General features: G+C 34.2%; 2 protein-coding genes across 4 annotated transcripts; both read right to left on the reverse strand.

Moving 5' to 3' along the window:
* Positions 1-902: 902 nt before the first annotated feature.
* On the reverse strand, positions 903-4,892 carry LOC114256661 (28 kDa ribonucleoprotein, chloroplastic). Of its 3 annotated transcripts, none has more exons than XM_028196316.2 (4): positions 2,153-4,892; positions 1,919-2,017; positions 1,411-1,701; positions 903-1,254 (listed from the first exon to the last, which is right to left on the reverse strand). In XM_028196316.2, the coding sequence occupies exons 1-4, from the start codon at positions 2,597-2,599 to the stop codon at positions 1,114-1,116; spliced, it is 978 nt and encodes a 325-aa protein (XP_028052117.2). In that variant the 5' UTR covers positions 2,600-4,892; the 3' UTR covers positions 903-1,113. The 3 variants fall into 3 exon arrangements, with proteins under 3 accessions (XP_028052117.2, XP_028052118.2, XP_028052119.2); XM_028196317.2 differs by having other exon boundaries at positions 903-1,319; positions 2,153-2,919; XM_028196318.2 differs by lacking the exon at positions 1,919-2,017 and having other exon boundaries at positions 2,153-2,809.
* A 1,311-nt stretch (positions 4,893-6,203) lies between these two features.
* LOC114256707 (uncharacterized) lies at positions 6,204-9,272 on the reverse strand. The gene is made up of 6 exons (XM_028196387.2): positions 8,784-9,272; positions 8,388-8,660; positions 7,116-7,276; positions 6,892-6,997; positions 6,662-6,784; positions 6,204-6,518 (listed from the first exon to the last, which is right to left on the reverse strand). Exons 1-6 carry the CDS (start codon positions 8,973-8,975, stop codon positions 6,375-6,377), a joined length of 999 nt encoding a protein of 332 aa, XP_028052188.2. The 5' UTR covers positions 8,976-9,272; the 3' UTR covers positions 6,204-6,374.
* Between the last annotated feature and the right edge of the window lie 16,182 nt (positions 9,273-25,454).

Below are 25,454 nucleotides of genomic sequence, written 5' to 3' on the forward strand. Positions count from 1 at the left end.
AGAGAGAGAGAGAGAGAGAGAGAGAGAGAGAGAGAGAGAGAGAGAGAGAGAGAGAGAGAGAGAGATTCATCTAAAAATCCAATATTGTGAATGGAAGGAACCATATCTGTTGGTAAATGTGCTTTAAAAACACAACATTGACAGCATATATCCATTTTCATGAAGCTTGAATGCCCACCCATTCAGAGAAGTAACAACTTGAATACACTTCAAGGTCCCAAAATTTTTGTTCGATATTTCATATGTTTGGTAAACGGATTACAGCTACTCCATAATCCAACAAGCATGATATCACCTGCTAACAATTCTGCCTTGATTCCCTCTGGTTCAGTAGGAATGAAGAGAATAACCTATATTGAAGGACAAGTTCTATTTGTGCACAACATAACTGATGATTTCCAGAGCAGTAAATTCAAAATTATTTCCAACTATGTTAATAGCTAGGCTTCTCATTATACTCCTCAAAGTAGTGTGGTTTCCATAGTATCACCAAAGTAAAATTTACAGTAGCTGGAATCATGAAACTTTCATCCTTGCTGCGTGCATTTTTCAGGCCATTTGACTATCCATCCAGATGCCATCAAGGCAGATTAGGGAGCCTTTCATTGATGGTAATAAAAATATAGATCAAATATCAAGAAATGGATCAAAATGCACAGTAAGGTTGCATCTCTAATCTTATGAATATAAGAAGTCACAGAACCAAATAACCCGGTTATCATAATGGCAAGTGTTTAGCCAGTTGTTTGTTAGCATTGGTTATAATAAGAATATAGATTGTGAAATTGAATATTTGTTGTCAGTTTAGATTGATTAACGCCAAATTGGGATGTAACCAAAACTTCCCAAAGCTGTCAATCCAGGTGAAAATCATAGAATTAAGTGGATTTGTGACACATTAATTTTCAATACTACTTGACAAACTCTAATACTTATTACTTTGCAAGCAAAAGTATAGACCACGATGCCTGCTAAGGGATGAAAACAAGGGAAAAGTCAACTCAAGCTAAATCAAAATCTTATATAATCCTTTGGTTAACAAACTTATGTAAATCATACCAAAAGAAGAAAAATGGGGAACCTCATTGCCCCCCCCCCACAAAAGATTCACCATCAAGCTGCATCAGCTTCTTCTGATTGTTCAGTATCAGGGCTAGACTTTGTTGATGCATTTTTGGATTGGAGATTTTCTTTTGTTCCTTGTCTCAAAAATCTTCTACTACGAGCCACTCGAATTGGCCTTTCCATAAACATCTGCAAAACAATAACTACTTAAAAAAAAAGCTTTCCACACCAGGTGAAGTCTTCCAAGTTTTGAACTGACAATCCAACAAACACTAAATAAGCATGATTTGAAAAAAAAGAAAAAAAAAAGAAAAGAAAAAAGCAGAGAAATAAACCCTAGATTACCTTTCCTTGAAAAGAGGAAAGTGCTGCCTCGGCCTCCTCCTTGGTAAAGAAGGAAACAAATCCATACCCAGCAGACCTTCTTGGATTATCATGAAATATAATTTCTGTGGAGGCAACATTGCCATTTTCAGAATTGAAAAACTCCCTAAGGTCTTTGGCCCTTGCTTGATAGGGCAAATTGGCAACAAACAAGTTGTGAATTGGTCCCGGCTTGGACTGCCGCATAACAGGAGAAGGTTTTTCCTTCTTTGGCCTGGCCCAATTGAGCTTTAGAGATCGACCCTCAAATTCCTACATTACACTCATAACAATAAACCAACTTCAGCTATAAATAAAGGATACGCATTGAAACCCATTGATTGTTATAGTCGTTAGGTTAGCATTTCAAAGGAATTTTGTTGGGTTTAAAAGCAAAAAAAACAAAATTGATAATAGGTACTCTAAAGCAAAAGCTATACTTTCACTACACTGAACAAACAGAACCCAAGTCAGAAGACAATATGCTTACAGACGATTCAAGATTGGTGAGAGCTGCCAAAGCTTCCTCGTGTGAACCCATGGTAACAAAGGCTAGACCTCTGTTTCTAGTTTTGTTATGCATAGAGAGCTTTCAATCGATAGAACAAACAACAACGACCCAAAATCAGGAAAAAAAATAAATAAATAATTTTTTTAAAAAAAATAGAGACCCAGAAAGAGAAACCAACATAGGAAGTGAAAACTGAGAGAAATAAATACAAACCTCTACATCTACGACGGTCCCGAATTTCTCAAAGAGGGCTCGAATGTCATCGGCAGTGCTCGCCCATGGGACATTCTGGGCAAGCACTCTGGTCTGAGAGGCTTCATCAAATTCTTCTTCTTCTGCAACTTGTTGTTCAACACCAACCTCTGAGTCCTCCTCAACTTCCGGGGTGTCAATGGTAGCTTGGGGTTGGGTTGAAGAGGAGGCAATGAAGAGGAAGTTGTTGGGTTTGTGGGTTTTGATGGAAAGTGTGTGGGAGAGAGGGGAGAGAGAAGAAGAAGAAGAGAGAGAAAGAGAGGAAAGATGAGGGAAGAGAGTGGGGCTAAATTGAGGAGGTTTTGGTGGATAAGAAGATAAAGGGGTTGTTTGGGAGAAGAATAGTAATTGTTGTTGGGTAGAGAATTGAGAGGTCAAAGGAAAACAAAGAAGGCGAGAAAAAGCCATTGAATTGAACCAAACACACACACACACAAAATCTTCACTGAATCATCTGTTTGTTTAGAACTCCATGATTGAAGATTGCAAAGCCACTGCGACGAGTGTTCTTGTCGAGGGAGAGAGAGAGAACAGAAGGTTGATTCACGACTGGATAAGGGAGTTTGTGGAGATTTTTCTTTTCGGCAAAACAAAACCCTCATAAAAACGACGGCGTTCGAGCATTTGAAGATTCATTCATATTTAAAAACCCACCCCCCACCAAGGGATTTCAATTTGTTTCTACTGTGTAAATATTTTCTTAGTTATTTTTACCACCTGACTTGGTTACTTTGTTTAATGAATCTTCTCATTGTATTTGTATCATTTCACGAGAATATTCAGATATGATTTTAGGGTTTAAAGTGGGAGCGTTTGTTTGAGTTTTTTTTAAGCTGACTTATAATTTTTAGTTTTGAAAATTTTATTTTGAACTGTTTGATTAAATTTATTTTAAGTTTTTTATTCTAACAATTTATTTTAATTCAAAAAAACTGATTCGCTACTCACTATTTACTTCTGATTATTAGTTTTTACTGTGAACATGTTAATTTACGGGTATATTTTTAATTTTTTTTTTTTTTAAAAGTAGAAAAAGACTTAAATGGATTATAGATTATTATTATTATTATTATTATCTTTTATGAAAAATGTAAACAAGTAGTGAATAATAAAAAATAAAAATTAATTGAAAAGGCTACTTTATAACTTATTTAACAAATACTACTCAACAATTTAAATCTATAATCCAACAGTTACACCAAACAGATTAACAACTTCTGATTAAAATCATGATTTATAATCTATTAAGATATAATTTATAATTTATTTTAACAACTACACCAAACATGGCCAGTGTATTGGCTAAAGAATAGGAATTTTGAAAACTGAATTCCAATTTAAAATAAGTAAAATTTTCAATATTATCAAATTTGTTCCATTTACAATTTTACATGACCATTTCATTTGTATCAATTATCAATATATTCTAATAGTTTGATTTAATTTTTATCAAGTCCTATTACAATCGTCGTTAAAAATAATTTTTTGTAATAATTTTTTACAGATGTCGTTAAAAATTGACAATTAGTAACTTTTTTTGTCATGATTTTTATAAATTGTCGCTAAAATTTATTATTAGTGACATTTTTTGTGACACAATTTTTAAATTATCGCTAAAAATTAAAAATTGGTGATATTTTTTGTGACGATTTTTTAAAATTATTGCTAAAATTCATAATTAGTAACATTTTTTGTGATAATTTTCAAACTATCACTGAAAATTAATAATTAATGATGTATTTTAATAATATATAATAAAAATTATTACCAATTATGATAGAATCTACAAGTGAGTCTACCAAAATAAATCATTGACAAATTGTTTTTCGTAGTTTAACAGTGACAAGCTTGGCTGTCAAGTGTCTAAGCACTAGAGATGGCAATCGGAACCCGACCCTAAATTGAGTGGTTATTCCTCGAAAAATACTCCTAACAGGCCGGAGATGGTATTAAAAATTGAATCGTCGATGATATTTGGGCCGAGAACAGGGATACATGTTTCAACCTCGGACCCAGACCGACCCTGACCCTGACCCAAATCCCCGCCCCGTTTGCCCCTGACATAAAATTACTATTTTGCCCCTGTTTATATATATAATATATATGTGTGTGTAGGGTTTGGTTGAACATTCACAAACACAAAGCTGCCTCTGCTCGTGCTCTCTCTCTTTGAATAGGGGCTTGCATGATTCCGACTTTGCTGTGCTCTATCTCAGTGTTCTTCAAGCTGCAGTCTTGAGCAGCAGCCTTATCTGCAGACTGAATGTCTGCAGACACTGAACCCATTTTCTTCAACAAAATCAATCTCAATCTCAATCCAAATTTGTATATGGAGGAGGAGGATGAGGATACAGATTAGATTAATATGTATTCGGATATCCTAACATCGCACATATGTCATGTTAGGAAAACGTAGAGAGGAGGAGATAACAGACAAATTGATAGATGAAAATGAACTTGGACTCAACTAGTGCATAGTCGTATCATTTGCTTTTTAATGTTTATTTTTTTCATTTGCTTTTTTATTATGTCTAAATGTAGAACATCCAAGACCTTAACGTACACAACATTCTAGATAAATGCTATCATGGCATGGAAGCTACGGAGACCACAACTAGTAATACGAAGATGCCATTGAGCTTCAAGAAATTAGGCGAGACTAAAAGACGGTCTTTCAGTGTTGTTGAATATCAGATCTGGAGTTGATTGTTTTTTTTTTTTGGCCGAGAAATTTTCAGGGTCGGGGAAACCCGATCCCCGTTAGGGGATGGGGGCAGAGGCAATGATAGGTGCCCCGTCGGGGATCGGGGTCGGGGACGGAGAAATTTCCACCGTTGGGGATCGGGGATGGGGAGTGTGATCCCCGCCCCGGCCCGTTGCCATCCTTCCTAAGCGCTTATTTTTGAAAAATGCGTGAAAGCTCGAATTTTTAACGGCTCGAATGCCAAAACGACGTCGTTTTGACAATTCTTTTTTTTTTTTTTCTTGTTTATATCTGAACACATAGGGGGAAGGCAAGAGAGAGAGAGAGAGAGAGAGAAGGAGAAAGAGAGAGGAGGAGAGAAGAGAGACGGAAACACAGGGAGAGAGGCGATGGTGATGACCGGGCGGGGCAGGGCGACGGTGATGGAGGGTTTGCGATGGTGCGACGGTGACCTTGCGATTTCAGACTCTATTTTCTCTTTCTTTCTTTTTTTTGGCTCTGAAGATGAAGATGATGATGATGTGTTGATGAAGATTTTGTTGTTGATTTTTTTTTTTTTTGTAGATCCAGATCTGAAGGTGAAGGGGAAAATATATATATATATATATTGACTGATGATGATGTGATGAAGATGATGTTGATAAAGATGTTGATGATGATGATGTTCATCAGCAACCAGCTTCTTCTCTCTTCTTCTTCTTCTTCTTCAATCTTTAGATCTTCAGACAAACGGGAAGGAAAAAAAAAAAAAAATCCTAAAACGACGTCGTTTTTGGATTTCGGGCCATTCGAGCTGTTGATATTTCGAGTTACGTTACAGAGTTGCTTGTTTTTTTTCTCAAAGATAAGATGACATGAAACCCAAAAGAAAAAAGATTCTGTACCAATATTTTTTGTGAATGAATCCTATATAAAGGATGACTTCTTTTTTTTGTTAGTAGGTAATGTATTATGGGTCAACTTGCACCAAACTAGTTCCTTAAAACTGAACAAGCCTTTCGAAATTGGCTAATTAATTCCCTACGATGCATGGTCCCAACAATTTTGTTAGCAAGAGGAATCAAACCTGAAATCTTTGAGAGAGCAAATTTTCAAGTCGCAGGCCTCATCCAGGTCAAACTCTTCGGGTCATATAAACGATAAGTTGTGTCAAATGTTGTCTCAAACACAAGAAGATCATTTCATTCCTGAGCTTATGGGAAATTAACGGACACATTTTCCTTCCAGCAGATCTGAATTTCAAGGATCAGGGATGATCCCCCTTGAAAACATGAAAAGAGCCAAAAAGAGGGAAAAAAAAGGAGAAAATCAAAAAATACTTCCACGTGTTGAAAAACTTTAACCACACTTTTTACAAACAACAAAATATGTGGTTCCAAGGAAATGTGAATTCTTTTAAATGCAATGAATTAGAAGTTACAAAGATCAGTAACATCTTTGGATACAAGAAATTAGAGCAATTCAAAAATATTTCTCATGTTACATCTTATGCATTCTAGAGTCGGGCGAGTTATATTGCAAGGGTGACAGAGGTTTTCTTGGTGAATCAACATCAGTGAATTCAATTTTCCTTTCAATCGGGCTGCTACTACTCATCTTGGGGCTTGATTTTTGCTTGTTCCCCTGCACAAAGGCCAAGTAAATCACGTTACCACCATTTCTAGCATGCCCAGCAATGTTAATCTTATGCATATACACGAACACAAACACAAACACAAACACATTCACACAAGCCATGCAAATGAGTAACTCACTCATTTCCTCACCTTGGTTGAAGCACTACCAGTATGTTTTTCACCAGAACCAGGATGGTACCCCTCTTTGAGGCGCCTCATCAACCTTCTATTCTCTTTATCCAGTATTTTATTTTCTTCAAACAACACATTCACCTATTCATATAAATAAATAAATAAAACGGTTTGTTTATTGCCAATGCCAATGTGCCATAAAATCAAATAAAATAAGCAAAAATGTACAATACAATTACTCTGCTTACCTCCTCTTCGGCTCTCGTAAGGTTTATCCTCAGATGTTCCTTATCTTTCTGTAGAGTCTTAACTTCAGCAACCACTGCCAGAACTTTCTGAGTAAAAGGCCTCAGACTACCCACAGTTGAAAAATAAAATTCAGTAGAAGAAACTAGCAACAGGATTTAGGGTTTGCTGTAGATATCTCTCATGATGATATGAAGTGTCCAATTAATAGAGAAAATAAACTCACCTACTCCACATTTTGAGTAACCTTTGGCACACTTCTACTCCACTATTTGTCTCTAAAAAGGCATGTGCAGTTGGTGCTACTTCATCATTACCAACCAAAGTTGTTATCAATGACTCAAGTAGAAGTTGTTCCATAGCTGAAACCTCTGCAGATGAATCAACCTTTTAAGATGAAAAAAAAGTTCAAATGATCATCAGCCTCCACTTGATATTGCATGAAACCATCAGGTTTGCACAAGTTAGCATAGCATCAACAAAAAGAAAATAAAAGAAATAATAATAGAAGCGATTTGATTCACAACCAGAATATGGATCATCTGTTTCATTTGAGAATCAAGTTCATGACTCCCACACACCCAAAGTATTAAGCATGTGTTTGGAGCATGGATTTGGAAAGGGAAAGGGAACATTTCACACACTCTTTCCCTTTCCCTTTCCAAATCCCTATCCAAATCCATGCTCCACACACATGCAACTTTACACATTAGCATAGAATCAGTATAGAAACTGTTGGAATGATTTAGAAGTTTGTTCTAGTATGGCCTTCCATGAGTGTTTAGGCTTTGATGAAATGATTTCTTGTATGGTTCGGGTGTGCTGTTGGAATGATTTGGTTTTTTCTTGTTGCTGTGCCACTAGGAGTTATGCAAAATTGAAATAAGGTGGAGTTGCAGTCTACAGATGAGTTCCATCTTAAAATAGAACTTCAGGATGCAAAAAGCAGAAAACAACAAAACAAAGATGATTACCAGAGCATTTTTATGATGTGGCATACTCCAAAATAAATTATAAACACATCACACAAATAAATCCCAAAACCTCAAAACAAGTTTGATTCTGGGTTCTATTAATGTCACTACTGAAATTCACTGAAGAATAAGATAGATATTGATGAAGCCACAAAAAACGAATTAAAATTATTCCAATTGGGCATGATGAGAAAGTTAAGCCTCATCTACAGCATCCTTCACCCATTTCTTAATTCATATGAACAAATTGGTGAGGTTTACTCTACTCTCCTCTCATTGCAATCAAATTACACAACTATATTAAAACATGAAGCAATCTACTGAAAAAATTAAGCACAAAATAGCTGTAGAAATAACCTGGCCTCGTTTGAGAACTGACTATTTTAGCCAAAAAGTCAAAAAACTAACTAAAACTAGTCACATCACCTCTATACTTTTCCGCACATCTTTTCGTAAAAAGCCAAAAAGTTCCTAAAATAGCCTGTTCCCAAACGAGGAAGTGTAAAATTGAAATAGTTATTTACCGAGTGCATCTCACAGTGATGTTTGCAGAACTGCAATTCTTCCCTCACTCTTCTCAAATCCTCCTCCAACTCATGTACTTGAATCTCGGCCTCCTTAGCGCGTTCATCGGCCTCGTTTCCAAAATCCATCAATGCTTCTCTATCATGGTCATATAATGAGCACTCCTTCTCCCACCTCGAACACTGACTCAGAAGATTTGCACATTCCATCGCCAATTTCTGATTTTCTTCCACAAACTTCTTTAATGCTTGCGCATTAATGCTTGATTCAGCCTAATTTCAATAAACAATAATAACACCAAAATCATCAAGAAAAACTCACAAACCCTAACTAAAATCGCCAGGTAGGAGTGAAAAATGAAATTGATTTAGACAGACTAACGGTGGAGGACAAACCCTAGCACGCTCGATGACTTCATCTTTCTCTTTCAATTTAATTTTGAGATTCATGTACTGATCTCGAAGACGCTTACAGATTTCTTCAGACGCTCGAAGTTTCAACTCCAGAGTTTGTTTAGATACAGGGAGGCCAAGGGAGTACCCGATTGTTTCTTTGATGTAATCGTCGATTTCTTGTGAAAGATCCATTCTTGATCCACAAAACCCTAGAAATATACTGTGATTCTTTGCTTCTTCGATGGATAGAGAGCCCACGAAATCAGAAACAAAACCCTAGATCCCTACGTGATAATGATCTGATGATTTCCAACTCTGCAAGCCCGAGCCGAGAGGCGAGAGACGAGAGACGAGAGCGGGTTTGGTCCGAAGATAGGGCAAAAGCAAGGGGTTTTGGTCTGGAATATTTTTCGATTTTTTGAGTTCGAATTGAGAGGGTTAGCCGTTATGAATTCACTATTTAAAATGTGGAAAGAGCGTAGGTGACTTATAATTAAAGAAAAAAAGAGAGTATAATTTTATAGTTTTTAAGGTATAATTTTAAAAAACATATTTTAATTAAATACAATATGAAACATAATTAAAAATTTTATGAATTATAATTAAAATAATATCATAAATAAAGAAGAAAATTAGTTATAATTAAAAGAGTAGTATAACTAGTAATGCATATATGATACAACCCTTTTAAAATGGTACATATTAGAATTTTCTTTCAACATGGTTGGTGTGGAGTAATTATTCTATCTTTCAAAAATTTCACCGCAGCAGTGTGCCCACTCAATAGTAGGAACTTTACATAATGCTAAAAATGAAAAAAATAGTGAAGGAAAAACATGATCTCATTAGATTGGCACATGGCCACATAGAATAATTTTTGCGTTGGCGTGGACTCACTTAGGAATAGCAATGAATAACCTATCCAGTGGATACCCATAGAGACCTGACCCGAATACATGGGGTTTCTCCATTTTTTCTACCTGTTGGGTTGGGTAGATGATATTGTTTAAATCTCCATCGGGGATGGGTACCCGTCCATTTCCCCATATCCTTGTTTATAGCTAGGTTTTTCACGATCTGTGACGGTGACGATCTAGCGGTGGCAATTTCTATCGACGCTTGCCATGATAGTTCTCTAGCGTGATGAGTTTCTCTCTCTCGTTCTCTTATTTCTCTTTCTCTTGTGCAAAATCGATTATAACTCATGTCTAGAAACTCCAAATTCCTTAGATTCTTTAAGCTTTCTGGGATTTTCCCGAAAAATCGATTTGAGCTGAGGTCGATCTTCAAAAGCTTTGTTGATCCTCCAATTGATTCCGGGACTTTTCCTTCGAACCCATTTTGGTTGACATCAAGAAGCTTCAGTTTCTTCAATTTGTCTAGATTTAGAGACACTTTGCCATTGAAATTGTTTCTAAATCGTTATTTGTTCAAGATTGGTTAAATCTCCCAACCCATCTGGGATTTCACCAAAGAGAAATGAGTCTTCTTCAGCTATGTTGATAATGCTTTGAATTTAGGAAAAATTGGTTTAAGATCCCTGCCCAACTTTGGGTAGGAAAAGAGATCCACAATAATATTTTTTTATGCTTAAGATCCCTCAACCTTATATTAGGTTGCAAAATACCTAATCTACCCTCCTTTATAAGATACGTTGTTTTAGATTTTGACAAACTGAAGATTTTATTGCTATTTTGTATCAGATTTTGTGGGGATTTCTTAGGTGTTGCAGTGGACTTGACAATAGAGATTGCTGTGATCGTATAGGTGTAGTAGTGGTGTTGTTTGTTTTTTATTTGATTTCCAGTAGAGTTGAATAAGGTAGGTTTCGATAAAGATTTCATATGAATTTCAATCTTTGGTTTGATTTGTATATAAAGATTTCGATTTCATATTAGTTTTTCAAGTGTATTTTGAATTAAGTTTTTGTTTTTAGTTTTGACTAATTTGAAAGAGATGCCAGCTCAGTGGAGTTGTTTTTGATTTTTGGAGTTAATTTTTCATTCTCTGTTATTGATCAATTTTAGAGAGAAACCAGCTCAATGGAGTTGATTTTGATTTTTGGAGTTCATTTTTCGTTTTCTGTTTTTGATCAATTTTAGAGAAAGTCCAGCTCAATGGAGTTGATTTTGATTTTTGGAGTTCATTTTTCATTCTCTGTTTTTCATCAACATGCTTATCAATGATAAGTTTTGTTCTCTGTTTTTTTACCAACATGCTTATCATTTTTTGTTCTCTAAGTTTTGTTCTCTATTTTTTTTGGACTTTCTTTTTGTAGCCTAGAGAAAATTGTTAGTTTATTATTATAATCTAATGAAAATCACAAAAAAAAAATTTATATGGACATGTTATTATAAGTTTGTAATCCAGATAAAATCACAGAGAAAATTATAAGTTTGTAATCCAGTGATAATCACAGAGAATATTATAATTTTACATGGACGTGTTACTATAAGTTTGTTATTATTTATTTTTAATTTTCTCAATTAAATGTTTTGTGAACAAAATAGATATTCTCTATGATTTTCTCTGTGTTTATGTGGAATAGTTAGCATTTTGTGTTTTGATGTGAATGTGTTTTTGTTTTTGTGATCTTGAAAGTGAATATAAGTTCGTAAATTTCTTTGGACTTTTATTTGTAATCCAGAAAAAATTATAAGTTTGTTATTATAATCTAGAGAAAATCATAATTTTATTTGGACATGTTATTATAAGTTTGTTATTTTTTATTTATATAATGTCCTCTGGATTAAATATATGGATAAGGGAATTAATTGAATATTTTGTGAGTAAATTTGATTTTCTCTATAATTTTTATTGTATTTTTGTGGAATAGTTAGCATTGATAATACTATGATTTTACCTCCATTGAGTAAGAGACCAGTTGGGAGGCCGAATAAGAACAAAATTGCTTCTACTGGAGAGTTTAAAAAGGTGATGAAGTATAGTCGATATTGGAGTATTGGTCGCCATAATAAGAGAACATACAAAAATCTTTAGTAAATAGTTGAGGATATCCATCTGTTTTAATTGTTTACATTACATTTTATTGCCTTAATAATATAGTTAAGGATGTTAAAGGAATTTATGTTGCATTTTTTGACGTTGGTTAACGTAGAGAAATTTTTATGCGGATGGATCATATTACAATATAATGTGTCCTTTGGGCATTGTGTTTTGTAATTTTCTCAGAACTTTTTCTAAATTTTCTTTGTAATTTCTGGATCAATGCAAAGCATACTTTGGAAAGTGTGTTTATAATACCAGTAAAATTCATCTAGAGAAATTTCTCAATACTAAAGAAAATTACTTTGTGCATTGTGTTTTTTGAATTGGATGGTGTGAATTACTTTGTGCATTGTTTTGTACCAATACAATGTACTACAAATTACATGATCAAATAGGCCCTCTCTTTACATCATACCAAATAAATTTCTTTGTTACTATAATATTCTCTGTGAAATTCTGGTAACTTCAAACTAGAGAAATTTCTTTACAAATAATTTTCTCTATGTACATTGTGTTAATAATTACCACTTAGCATCACTACAAGAAAATGGGCTTTATAACACGGAAGCATTTGCAACGGCATCATTTACTGTCGCAAAAATTTTTTTGCGACGGCACCACTTGTTGTTGCCAATAAAGGGGTTTTTCGCGATAACACCCCTTCTTGTCACAAAAAAATAACTTTTTTGCAACAGTAACAACTGTCGTCGCAAATAATGCGCATTTTTTGCGACGGCATGAATTGCAGTCGCAAATAAAGAATTTTTGTGATGGTAATAGGTGCCGTCGCAAAAAAAAAAAAGAAAAAAAAAAGAGAGACTGTTTTGATGAGACGACATTAGAAAAAATTGAAATTTTTGTAGTGTTTCACCCATTTTTTTATCTTCCTGTCTCTCTCTGTCTTTTCTTTTCTTTCTCTCTTTCACTCATCACTCTTTATCTTTCTGTCTATGTCTCTCTCTCTCTCTCTCTCTCTCCCCCACACACTGTGCTCGCGTTGCTCACTCTCTCCATCCTCTCTTCTCGATTTACCAATCTCCCTCTCAATTTATCGATCTCTTTTTTTTTTCTCTCTCTTTTTCTCTTCTTTCAATCGCTCATCTCTCATTTCTCTTAATAACTTGTCGAAAGAGAAAAAAGTCAAAAAATGAAATGGGCCTCTCTCTCTCTATCTATCTCTCTCTGTCTCTCTCTCACTCATCACTCTTCTCTCTGGCTCTTTCATCTCTCTTGCTCATCTTTCTTCTTCTTCTTCTCTCTCTCTATCTTTCTATGTCTCTTTCTATATCTCTTGTTCATCTCTTTTTGTTGTCTATCTCTCTCTCTCTCTTTGTCTATCTCTCGCTCATCTTGTTGCTCTATTCTTCTTTTCTCTCTCTCTCTCTCTCTGTGTCTCTCTCTTTCACTCATCACTTTTCTCTATGGCTCTCTCATCTCTCTTCGCTATCTATCTCTCTTGTTTATCTTTCTTCTCTCTCACTCTTTCTCTTGTTAATCTCTTTTTGTTGTCTTTCTCTCTCTTTGTCTATCTCTCGCTCATCTTGTTTCTCTTTTTTTTTTCTTTCTCTCCGTCTCTTTCTCTCTCTCACTCATCTCTCTTCTCTCTTAATTGTTCATTTCTCTCATTCACACTCATCTTTTTCTTTGAGCCCATTGTTGTTGAAAGAGAAAAAAGTCAAAAAATGAAATAGGTCTCTCTCTCTTTATCTTTTTCTCTTTGTGCCTCTCGCTCATCTCTCTTCTCTCTCTCTTTCAGTCACCTCTCTTCTCTATCTCTCTCACGCATCTCTCTTTTCTATCTCTCTCACCTCTCTCTGTCTCTCTTGCTCATCTCTCTTCTCTTTTTTTATGTCTCTCTCTATATCTCTCTCGTTCATCTTTTTTTTCTCTCTTTCTCTCTCTCTCTCTCTCTCTCTCTCGCTAATTATCTCTTGTTTCTCTCTCTTCCTAGCTTTCATTGTGCAGCAAAATAGACACGGAGGTTTTTGACAAAAAAATGAGTTTTTTTTTTTTGCTATGGCAACCTTCTCCCATCGCAAATATAGGTTATCGGGGATGGCAATACCCCCGTCGCAAATAAAAAATTACTAAACGAGCTATGAATTCATTGTTTAGGGCTTGTTTGATAACCATTTTGTTTTCCGTTTTCAGTTTGTATTTACAAAAAATTACAAAACTGTCATAAAAACTTGTTTGATAAATTTTTTTAGTTTATAAATGATTGTCTCAATTTATAAATTTGTGAAAAAATTGTAAACTCAAAAAATGAGTTTACGTTGATTTTTAAACAAAAATTTAAAACTTTGACTAATAATTTTTTTTAATTAATTTTTTTTCAATTAATTTTTTTTTCAATTAATTTTTTTTCAAATAAAATTTTTTCAATTAATTTTTTTTTCGATTATAATGTGTATGATCTCATTGTGATAAATAATAAAAATATATATATATAAATATTTTAGGCCTGGACAAAGATGTTTTTTAGTTTATATTTTTAAATTTGTTTAAAACATGTTCAAACCAAACGCTTTTATAATTTATATTTTTTTAAAAATAAACAAAAACCAATTTATAAAATTTTCTTAAACATAAACCAAAAACTTAAATGTTACCAAACGCTACCTTAAATTTTCATTTGAGATGGTTATACTTGACGTTGCAAAAAAAAAAAAACACCAAAATCTATTTCCCGCTCGTTTTTTCCCCTTCAACCAAAAATCCTCATATCTCAAATCCCTAATTTTTGAACCAAAAATCCCCATCTCTCTCTCTCACGACTGTGAGCAGGGCAGACGATGGCGTCGAGCGACGCCGAGCAACGGGAGAAGAGAACATACAAAATTAAAGAGCAGAGGGAGATTTGAACAATGTCTGCAATTGTATGCGGCAAGAGAACTTTCTTCGAAGATATTCCTTCATTGCCACAATCTTCATCATCGCCTCTTGTTTCCAAGAGGCTTCGCTGCTCTTCTTCCACCTCTCCGGTTCACTTCTCTTCTTTCTCCAATTCTCCGTCTCTCCTCGATCAACTCCGAGCTCGATTCCCCGATATGGACAATCAGGTCAGTTTGATTGATGATGATATTAGGTTTTGTGTTAGATCTGAATGTTTTAGTTTTTTTTGTTGAATTTGGTTTTTGAATTTAAAAAATGTTATGATTTGAGACTCTTTTGGGGGGTTTTGATTTTAGTCTTATAATTGTCATTTTTTTTTTTTGGTTTTTAGCATGGGATCAATCATTCATTCATGCATTACTTTTGCTTCAAATGGTTATATATGAGCAATTGATGCTTTTTTTCTTTGTTTTCTCTTCAAGATGTTGATGATGAATAATAGAACATTTGCCCTAGATGAATATTCATTTGGGTATGTCACTTTTTTGTCCTTGATCAAAGTAGTCTATGAGGTTGTGTTTGGATCGTTGATTTGAGTAAGAATTTGAAAAGGGTAAAGGAAAAGGTGGGTGAAATATGAATGAACTATATAGTTACATTCACACAGTCTTTTTCCTTTCCTTTTTCAAATCCTTAACCACTTATCTATGACCTAAACACAGCCTAACTAGCTGTTGTAGAAAGTTAATATTTTTATGGGAGGTGCATTGTCCACTAATTGTTAGTTCCTGGATTCTTCATGCGTGGGTGTGCCACTCCCACTTAGAAAACCATATTTTTATTTTAGTATGTGAATAAAACAAAAGTTTACATATCTAAAGTGACTAATAGTTCATTGATCCAGGAACCACTTCATGATATTGTGGGTTTTAGAAAAGAAACAGATGGAATCAGAATTGATGTGGCTCTTCAGTGGTGAGCAATTATTTCTTTTTTTCTTCTTGTTGCATTTTTTTTTCATGAATCTCTTGACAACTTCTTCTTTCAAATTTATTTATTTTGGTCACTCCACAAGAAAATACAGAGACCACTTCAATAGATTTAGTCCACGTGTCACTTATTCACTATCTTGTTACATGTTTCTTGATGCATTTGCATGAGCTTGGATGTCTCAAATGCCAAAAGTGTTTGATTTCTTACTTCAAACTTTAGTATGATAAACCAATATTATGTGCAAAACGGCCAATTATGTAGCTTAGAGCTAATTTAGTTCTCTTCTCCATCTTTATTGTAGGTGCTCTGATGCATATTCAGATACAATGTATATTCAGGCTAGATGTGTTTTTTCTGTTTCTCTTGTTGCCTTCTCTGTTAAATATTATAATTATTAAAAAGGTCAATAGGTTGTGCATTTTTCATTGATTTGAAGTAGGCTTTGCTTTAACAATGTCTCTCTCTTTTTCTTTTCATTCTTAGTTCAGTGTAAAGTTGCTTAAACTTTTATTTGGACGCTTTGCTTTTATTTTAACTGTCATAATCTTAAAACTTTTATTTGGATGCTTTGCTTTTATTTTAACTGTCATAATCTTAAATGATTTTGTGATGCACATCAGAATGTGAGGTGCTGTATAAGCAAGGGAGGCGAACCATATATATATTGGTGATATTTGAATGCAAGAGTTTTTGGTAGGTCTTGTTGGGTTTATTTTAATCATAATTTGGGGAAATAAATTGTTTTTTTGGCCTCTTGCAATAGATGGTAGAATTTCTATCTTGCTCAAAAGTGACTGTTTACGTTGATGTGCAATATGGTTCCCCTTCAACTTTCTGGGTTGTATCATCACAAGTTTTTTCTTTGTCCAATGCATCTATTTTCAGGCATTTTCAAACTCATCAGGCATTATTAGTTCTCCATTATCAAATGCATCTTAATTATCATATGCTCCAAGAGTATCTTCAAAAACCAACGTAGTGGCCATTTGAACTCATTCTTTATTAAAGTTGCTTTCTCAATTACCACAAACTTGTCAAAAGAAGAAATCTTTTATTTTCTTTTTTGGTTTTTCATGTTATATTATTCTTGGTTTGAGCTTTGAAGCATTACTTATACTTATCTATTGTGTAATTTATAGGTCATTGGATTGAATAATGTTTCAACTGCTGGTGATGAATTTGAGGTTGTTAGCTCCCTTGATGTTGCACGTGAAAAGCCAAAGACGCGCACAGTGTCATTATGAGATGAACGTTTTTCAGCCAAGGCTGGCGATGGGAAGGTTACACTTTCTTCATTAGCTTCTGCAGTTTCATCAGGAGTATAGTCTGGATTAGACTTGCACCAGTTGAATACCATTATGAAGGTTGATCTTCAGGTATACTTTTTTCCCTTTCTCTCTCCCTCTCTCTCTCTCTCTCACACACACACACACACACACACATTTTTTCCTTGCTAGGATAGAATGATAATGATCTACAGAATATAGTAAACATAACTTTTAGAAAATGACATAAACTACATTTTCTGACCGACATATACAAATTTGTGCAATTTAACTACACACGACCACCTTGGTATGAGAGACTTGTGGGAGAAAACGAGACTCGAATCGAGCTCCCGATTTGGAAATTAGAGTCGAATTTCAGTCTAGGCAAACTAGTTTCTTAAATAACTTAGAATTTGAGGTGTTGACGCCCCAAAGTCACCAAACGGCGTCAGATTAGCACGAAACTTGGCACACAAAACTGCCTAGGCATGAGAGACTTGTGGGAGAAGATGTGACTCAAATCGCGTTCTTGGTTTGGGAGTTAGAGCCGGATTTCACTCTGGACAACCTAGTTGAAACTTAGAATTCGATGTGTTGATGCCCCAAAATTACCAAACGGCATCGGAGTAGCACGAAATTTGGCACACACGACCACCTATGCACGAGAGACTTGTTGGAGAAGACGGGACTCGAATCGGATTCCCGATTTGGGAGTTAGAGCCGAATTTCACTCAAGACAAACTAATTGAAACTTAGAATTCGAAGTGTTGATGCCCCAAAATCACCAAACGGCGTTGAAGTAGCATGAAACTTGGCACATACGACTGCCTAAGCATGAGAGACTTGTGGGAGAAGACAAGACTCGAATCAGATTCTCGGTTTGGGAGTTAGAGCCGGATTTCACTCTAGACAAACTAGTTTCTTAAGAAACTTAGAATTCGAGGTGTTAACACCCCAAAATCACCAAACGGCGTCGGAGTAGCACGAAACTTGGCATACACGACCGCCTAGGCACAAGAGACTTGTGGGAGAAGTCGAGACTCGAATCTGATTCCCGGTTTGGGAGTTAGAGCTGAATTTCACTCTAGACAAACTAGTTTCTTAAGAAACTTAGAATTCGAGGTGTTGACGCCCAAAATCACCAAACGGTGTCGGAGTAGCATGAAACTTGGCACACACGACCGCCTAGGCACGAAAGACTTGTAGGCGAATACGGGACTCCAATCAGATTCCCGGTTTGGGAGTTAGAGCCGGATTTCACTTTACACAAATTAGTTTCTTAAGAAACTTAGAATTCGAGGTGTTGACGCCCCAAAATACCAAACGGCATCGGAGTAGCACGAAACTTGGCACACACGACCTCCTAGGCACGAGAGATTTGTGGGAGAAGACGGGACTCGAATCGGGTTCTCGGTTTAGGAGTTAGAGCCGAATTTCACACTAAGCAAACTAGTTCTTTAAGAAACTTAGAATTCGAGGTGTTGACGCCCCAAAATCACCAAACGGCGTCGGATTAGCACGAAACTTGGCACACACGACCGCCTAGGCATGAGAGACTTGTGGGAGAGGACGAGACTCGAATCGCGTTCTCGGTTTGGGAGTTAGAGTTGGATTTCGATCTAGGCAAAATTATTTACTTAATTATCTTTATAATTGTATAGTAGTTAAATTTTATATTTTTTTGTAATTAACATATTGTCACTGATTATTTTTATTTTTTATTTTTAGATATTTTCCGAGTAGGAGTTTGCTTCTTGTGGAATGCATGCCTGTGAAAAAGGCGACTAATATTTGTTTTTATTACCCACGGAGAATGATAAGGAAAACTTTTAATTTTGGTTTATGTTATTTTGAATTATGAACAACTTTATGTATTTAAACATTATATATATATATATATATATTATGAAACATTATGTAGTGGGGTAATTTTGTTGATGTGTAGTTAGGGATGCAAGAATGTTTTTACTATGGAGAAATTGTTATTTCTATACAGAAATTTTTATATTATTATGCAATTATTGGTTTCTTTTTCAATTGTTTTTCATTTAATACAGGTAAATTTAATATTTTTAATAATTATATTGCATTTTTTTTTTTGCGACAGCCCCACACAGTTGCAAAAAAAAAAATGTAATTTTAATATTTTTAATAATTATATTGCTTTTTTTTTTTTTTTTTTTTTTTTGCGACGGCACCACACCAGCGCAAAAAAAAAAAAAAACAATTCACGACAGCATTAGTTGCCATCTCAAACAAGAATTTTAGCGGCGGTAAAACAGTGTCGTCGCAAAAGGTTCTTACTTTTTTACATATTATTAGCGACAGTAAAATGCCATCGCAAAAGGCAATAATTGCCATCGCAAAAAAAAGGCGACGACAACTAAACAGTTTTTGCAACGCCCTTTGTTGTGACCCCCCCTTTTCCGTCGCTAAAAGTCATTTGTCGTCGCTAAATTTTTTTTGAGACGGCATTATGAGTATTAGCGACGGCATTTTGCCATCTCAAAAACCTGAATTTTTTGTAGTGCATGCATTATCAACAAGACATAAAGAGAATTGGTAATCATCAGAGAAACAAAAAAAATAAAAAATATATTTAACTATTGATAGCAATGGAATTTTGAAGTTTACATTAGTCAAAAATATATATATATATATATACATATATATCAACCATCATCATTCATTCAATATATCAAAAAACAATATTGAAGGCTATTCCCAATTACATTGGTCATTTACTAGTTGCCTCTTGGACTTAGACTTCTTTTTTTGTGTGTGTGGTGTTTTGTTGCTGCTTCGTTTTGATCTCAAATCATACGTGGTAGTCTCAGAGACTTTCTGTTTCTTTTTTGGTGTTTCTGGTGTTTTTTTGCTGCTACATTTTGCCATTTCTAAACAACGAAAACATAAATATGTCAACATTAAATTCTAGGAAAAATTACAGTTACAAGCACACAGCTAGTCAGAGAAAATCAAAGAAGCAACATAAATTAATGTGGTCAGATAAAATTACACATGCCAGAGAAAATTACATGCACGAGAGTATTAAGTGGTTTTTAACAAAATAAATCAAACATGGCAGAGAAAATTAAACATTGAAAAAACTTAAATCCTTGAGATATTGATTTTTTATTATGTTTCAATTTTAAATGATGAATAACAATCCCAATCAAACAATCAAAGACAAATCGACACAATGATTTAACGTAGAAAAAATCACAATTGGAGTGTCTCTAATTGTAATAAAAAATCACGGGACAAAGTCACAAAATAATCCACTAAGAAGAAAAAAAAAAGTTACATAAGTGTACTCTCGATTACCCAGCAAATCTATGTCTGAATTGAACCAACCCCTATATGCTGCTTCTACTACCGTGTTCACCTCAGAATTGTCTTGTCCAACGTTGAATCCACAATGCCAATGTCGAATCCACAACGATGAGCCACTCCGAAATTTACCAAAAATTCAGGCCCAAGTTCTCTGGAATCCACCAAAGAACCACTATCTTTTTGTGAACGAAACAATAAGAACAACACTTGATGTTTGATAATCTGCAGTTCGTTGATCAATCGATCACCTTCTATACATCAAGGAAACTCATATAAAATAGCCTCCAATAGAAAACACTTGTCTTTTTTTCCTTTCTAAAATTTTGGATGGCTTAAACCCTAGAAATAGCAAACTGCACACTTTATAGTAAACTAAATCGCGAAGACTACTCAAGCGATGTGAGTAAAGGCGGTGCAAAACATATAGATTGACTGCTCGAGCGCAACTTTCACTGCTCGAGTGGTAAAACTTTCTTCCCAGAAGTTCATGCACTTTGTAAAAGTACTAGATGATCATTTTCTCCGCTCAAGCGCACAAATGACCGCTCGAGTGATTAAATAACTTCGACTACATTTTTGTTTTTTGCTTCGGGCAAACATAAAAGCTTCAAGATCCCCTCACATAGTCAGCGAAGTGGCAAACATAAAAGCTTCAAGATTACAAACTCCTCTGCATAGACACAATTCTGGTTGGATTGACATCTAAACACTCACAGCCTCACTGAGACATAAGAGCGAATAAAATTACAATTAAAAAGAGTTTTCTCAAACGGGATTGCCAATTACAAAAACCTAACAATCTCCCCTTTTGGCAATTCCGTGACAAAACATACCTAACAAAGAAAAATCCTAAGCACCCCAACCTATAACAACCAACAAAAAAAACACTAACTTCTTTTTCAAGGTCATGATCTGCAAAACAACTATTAGTGCCACAAGTATATGATAGCAATCGACATATGACAAGATTATGTTGAAACATGAATAGATTGAGATTTTGAGAACATTTTAAGAAACATGCAGACCCACTCAAACACACTTAAAATTCTCCCCCTTCTTGTCATGAATTGTCAAAGAAAGCTCAGTCAACTAAAGCAAGAGCATAAACTACACAAGCAAGGGTAGGATGATATAATAATCAATATCATGCGAGAAATAAGCAATAAATAAATAGTGCATAACAACATGCAAACCAACTAATACCAATCTCCCTTATAGAACCAATCAATGTAAGAAACCCCTGCAATGATTAACCAATCAATCTAGTTATAGAAAATTTTCATTCCCAGAGAAATTTTCAATAACTAAGAAAATTAAACATACAAGTACATAACTAGCTAGAGAAAATCTACAAAGCAACATAAATTCACATGGTCAGAGAAAATTAAGCCACGACCAAAGGAGGAAGAACCAGCTTATGTTTTTAACATCTTGTTGTGCTTTGGGTAACATGACTATTTTAATAACTTTAATATTTGTTGGAATGGACTACACAATGGGCCAATAGGATTTATTATATGTGATTTATATTGGATATAAAATAGTCAAAGTCTAAGCATGTTAGATTGGACGTTTTGAATTTCTAATACTATACTTGAGTTAAGGCCGTGTTTTGATCCAAGGCTAAGCATGTTGTCTAGTCTCATATATATATATATATATATATATATATACAGAGAGAGAGTAGAGTCGAGTGAGACTTGAAACATGGTAGTCCTAGCCTAGGGTGGTTTAGTATTCCTGTTTCATCTTTTGATTGGGAATGGGAAAAAATTAGAAAAAGGAAAGAAAAAAGAAACCTTTCCATAAATAACAGGGTTAGAATTTCTTCTAGTCCAAGAATTCCCTTCCATTAGGTCACTTCACTTAGGCCCAAGGCTAGCTATGAGATATGTTATCCCAGTCAAACAACTCAAGAGAGGGGGTGAATTGGGTTATGAAAAAAAAAATTACAATATTAAAAAATAATAAATACAAAATTCAAAACAATGATTATCAATATAAAAGTAAGAGAGATATGGAGAGAAAATCAAACACTGGGATTTGTAGTGGTTCGGCACGCCGGGCCTACGTCCACTCCACAAGAAACCTCCTTGAGAATTTCTTCACTATCAAAATGAATCAATACACTACCAAAGCTTCACCAAGCTTGTGGATTTTACACAGGTCTTACTTTTATTTATTGAGCCTCACTCAACAATAAATGCCTTACCCTTACAAAAGTCTCTCACAAAATAATGCATAAAAATAAAAGGTAACCCTCTTTTACAATAATTTCTCACAAAGAGTAGATATGAAAGTGTAAGAACAAGGACTACTTTTAGATCTGAAAGTGAAATAGCAGAATATAATACACTCAAAATTTTGGAGCACACAGAATTTTCTCTCTTTAAGTTGTCTGATTTTTCTCTACACACAACATTTCTATTTATACAAAAAAATCTACCCGTTGGAGAGACAGATGCTCCTACGGATTATGAAAAGTCATCACAAAGCTCCAGCATTATGGGTTCCTTGAAGTCAAAAGCCATATCAAAATTGTGTCTACTTTGCAACTTTTTCTTTTTCTTTTTGCAAGCAAATTCAAACCAACTTACAACTTTTTCTTTTTTATTCTGCAGGCAAAACATCTTCATGGATTTGTTTACAATAAAAAATTAAATAAGTCTTTTCCTGCAATCATTAAAGTATATCAATTTCAAGATTTTGACTATATATATATATATTTGATGCACCGCACCGCACCGCCACTGACTATTTAGAAATCTTTAATATATTCAAAAGATATTCCGTATAAATCATCTATGTTTATAATTGATACATTCAAATATGATTGTAAAGTAAATTTGAATTTAGTGCAATATGTATCAAAATGATATAATACAAATTTACTTAAAAGAGACATTCACATCAAATTTGTCAAAGGATGAATAGTGAATAAAACATAAATAGTAAAATTTTCAAAATATTTTTATTTAAAAATATTTATAACAAATGTATTATAAAGTAGGTATATTTTAAACAGATAATATTTTGTGTCAAATATGTATATTATTTGCATTTTCTCAATTAATATATTAGACATCATCAAAATTAAACAACATGATTAACAATCTCCTCCTTTTTTATGATGGCAATACATGAATGGATTTGACACAAAATTGAAATCAACAAAATATTTGATAATTTTGCCACATAAGATATTTGATACATGGACAACAATTCACAGTATACATGCATAACAATTTTCAGCAATTCAATTTATATTTTTCTCCCCTTTTGACATCATCAAAAAAATACAGAGATGAGAAGGTGGTAGAGAGGAAAAAGAAAAAAAAAAGGTAGTGATCAAAATAAAAATCAGACAAACACATGTGAAAAAATAATCTGAGATGCAAAAAAAAATTATAATAATGGTACTTATGTCTTGTTGTGATCTTTGTGGGGATTTTGGAGCATCTCTGGCGCACAAAATGTTGATAAACAAAAGATTTGAGCAGATATGCATCGACTATTGGATCGGTAGAGTGTATAAAAAGTGACAATGATGATAGGCAGAGATATGAAATTGTCAAGTGTTGGGAGAGAAAATTTTGTTTTACCTTCTTGTGTAATCATGTCATTCCTTACCTTAACCATCAATGGTTCGGACATACATGAGGTGCCTGTTATGTAGGCAAGTGAGAGGTTACTAATGGTGCAGTCACAAGCTATTCCTGTAAATGAGAGTTCTAGTGTTGTTGGTAATCAGAATGATATCGATGCTATTAATAACACTATGGCTCGTAGTACACAGGCAATGACTGTGGTTTCCAATATTACTCGACGACTACAAGCAAGAATACAAGAAAATTAGTAATGGAGAGACAATGTGTGCTTGTTAAAACAACAACTAGTTAAGATTCATTAGGAGAAGAGAGAGCTAGAAAGAAAAAATGCATAGTTGGAGAATGCGGTGCAATATTATGCAACGGTTATAATGTCAAGACTCACAGAAGTCGAAAATAGAGAGAGGCAGACATATAAAGGAGGCTCATGAAAAACTGTTGAGAGAAGTTAAACGCAAAAAATCTGTGAAGCCTTTTGAAAACTTACATGTACTCGAGTAATATTTTCTCCTTCTGAAATAAAATTGCAAGCATTTCTCCATCCTTTTTCTTCTTCTTTTTTTTGTTAAAAAAAATTATGGGTGAAGATAAAGAATATATATATACTCCCCCTAAAATTATGCACAGAATATACAAACACCCTCTTAAGATTACTCGTATTTTTATGTTTTATTTTTATTTCATTGATGTAATCTCAAAAGATCACATAATACGAATCTCCCCCTAAATTAATGCACAAAAGAAAATTACACAAATTGCAAAAAAATAGATTACCAATTTATAATACCAAGGGTCATTAAAATCCAGCCAAAAACAACTACACCAAGTGCACTAACATAAAAAGAGCAAATATAAATAAAAACAATTTCTTCATACAGGGTAGAAGCAAATATTATTAAATCCAAGAGAATTTGGAGCACATACAACCATATAAAAAATATAACACAATGCAAAAATAATTTTAACATGTTGATTGGGGAAAAGATATTGGTGGATGTAAAATTTTGTCGACGACGAGGAAGATCGGTGACAACGGTGAAGAACGATGATGATGATGTAGATCAATGTTGATGGAGAGGATTAAAAAAACAGTGAAGATCGGTAGATTGAAGATAGATCTTGGTAGATTGGTAATGGATTTTGGTTAGATCGGTGAGGGATTTGGGTTGATGATGATGATGATGAACGGAAATGATGGAGAAGATTGGGGATGAATTTTATATAGATCTAAGGTGGTTTTGTGTAGATCAGATGCAGATGTATGTAGATCGAAGATATTTGTGATAAAGTTTATAGATGATGTTGTGGATGATGGAGGTGGTGGTGGACGATGGTGAGGATAATGGTGTCTGAGGATGAAAAGAAAAAAAAAGGAGCGAGAGAAAGAGAGAGAGACAGATATATATATATATATATAATATTTTTTATTTTAATTTTATTTTGATTTTAATTTTAATATTAATTTTATTTTTAAAAAATAAACATTATATAGGAGTATTCATCATACCAAGTTCAGTTTTAATAAAACAAAATTGTTCTTTATTAAGTGGCTTGGTAAATATATCAGCTAATTGACAATTTGTAGGCACAAATTCGAGTTCAATGTCACCTTTGAGTACATG

This window comes from Camellia sinensis, chromosome 3, assembly GCF_055761805.1.
Source record: "Camellia sinensis isolate YWXY chromosome 3, ASM5576180v1, whole genome shotgun sequence".
NCBI classification, from domain to species: domain Eukaryota; kingdom Viridiplantae; phylum Streptophyta; class Magnoliopsida; order Ericales; family Theaceae; genus Camellia; species Camellia sinensis.

Excerpts from the sequence above, each read along its gene's own strand:
- LOC114256661 (XM_028196316.2), bottom strand. The coding sequence starts at position 2,599 with ATGGCTTTTTCTCGCCTTCTTTGTTTTCCTTTGACCTCTCAATTCTCT. Across the intron at positions 2,018-2,152 it reads GGACCGTCGTAGATGTAGAG|CTCTCTATGCATAACAAAAC; the intron begins GTTTGTATTTAT and ends ATCGATTGAAAG. Across the intron at positions 1,255-1,410 it reads TTTCCTCTTTTCAAGGAAAG|ATGTTTATGGAAAGGCCAAT; the intron begins GTAATCTAGGGT and ends ATTGTTTTGCAG.
- LOC114256707 (XM_028196387.2), bottom strand. The coding sequence starts at position 8,975 with ATGGATCTTTCACAAGAAATCGACGATTACATCAAAGAAACAATCGGG. Across the intron at positions 7,277-8,387 it reads ATCACTGTGAGATGCACTCG|GTTGATTCATCTGCAGAGGT; the intron begins GTAAATAACTAT and ends TCATCTTAAAAG. Across the intron at positions 6,998-7,115 it reads TTACTCAAAATGTGGAGTAG|TCTGAGGCCTTTTACTCAGA; the intron begins GTGAGTTTATTT and ends AACTGTGGGTAG.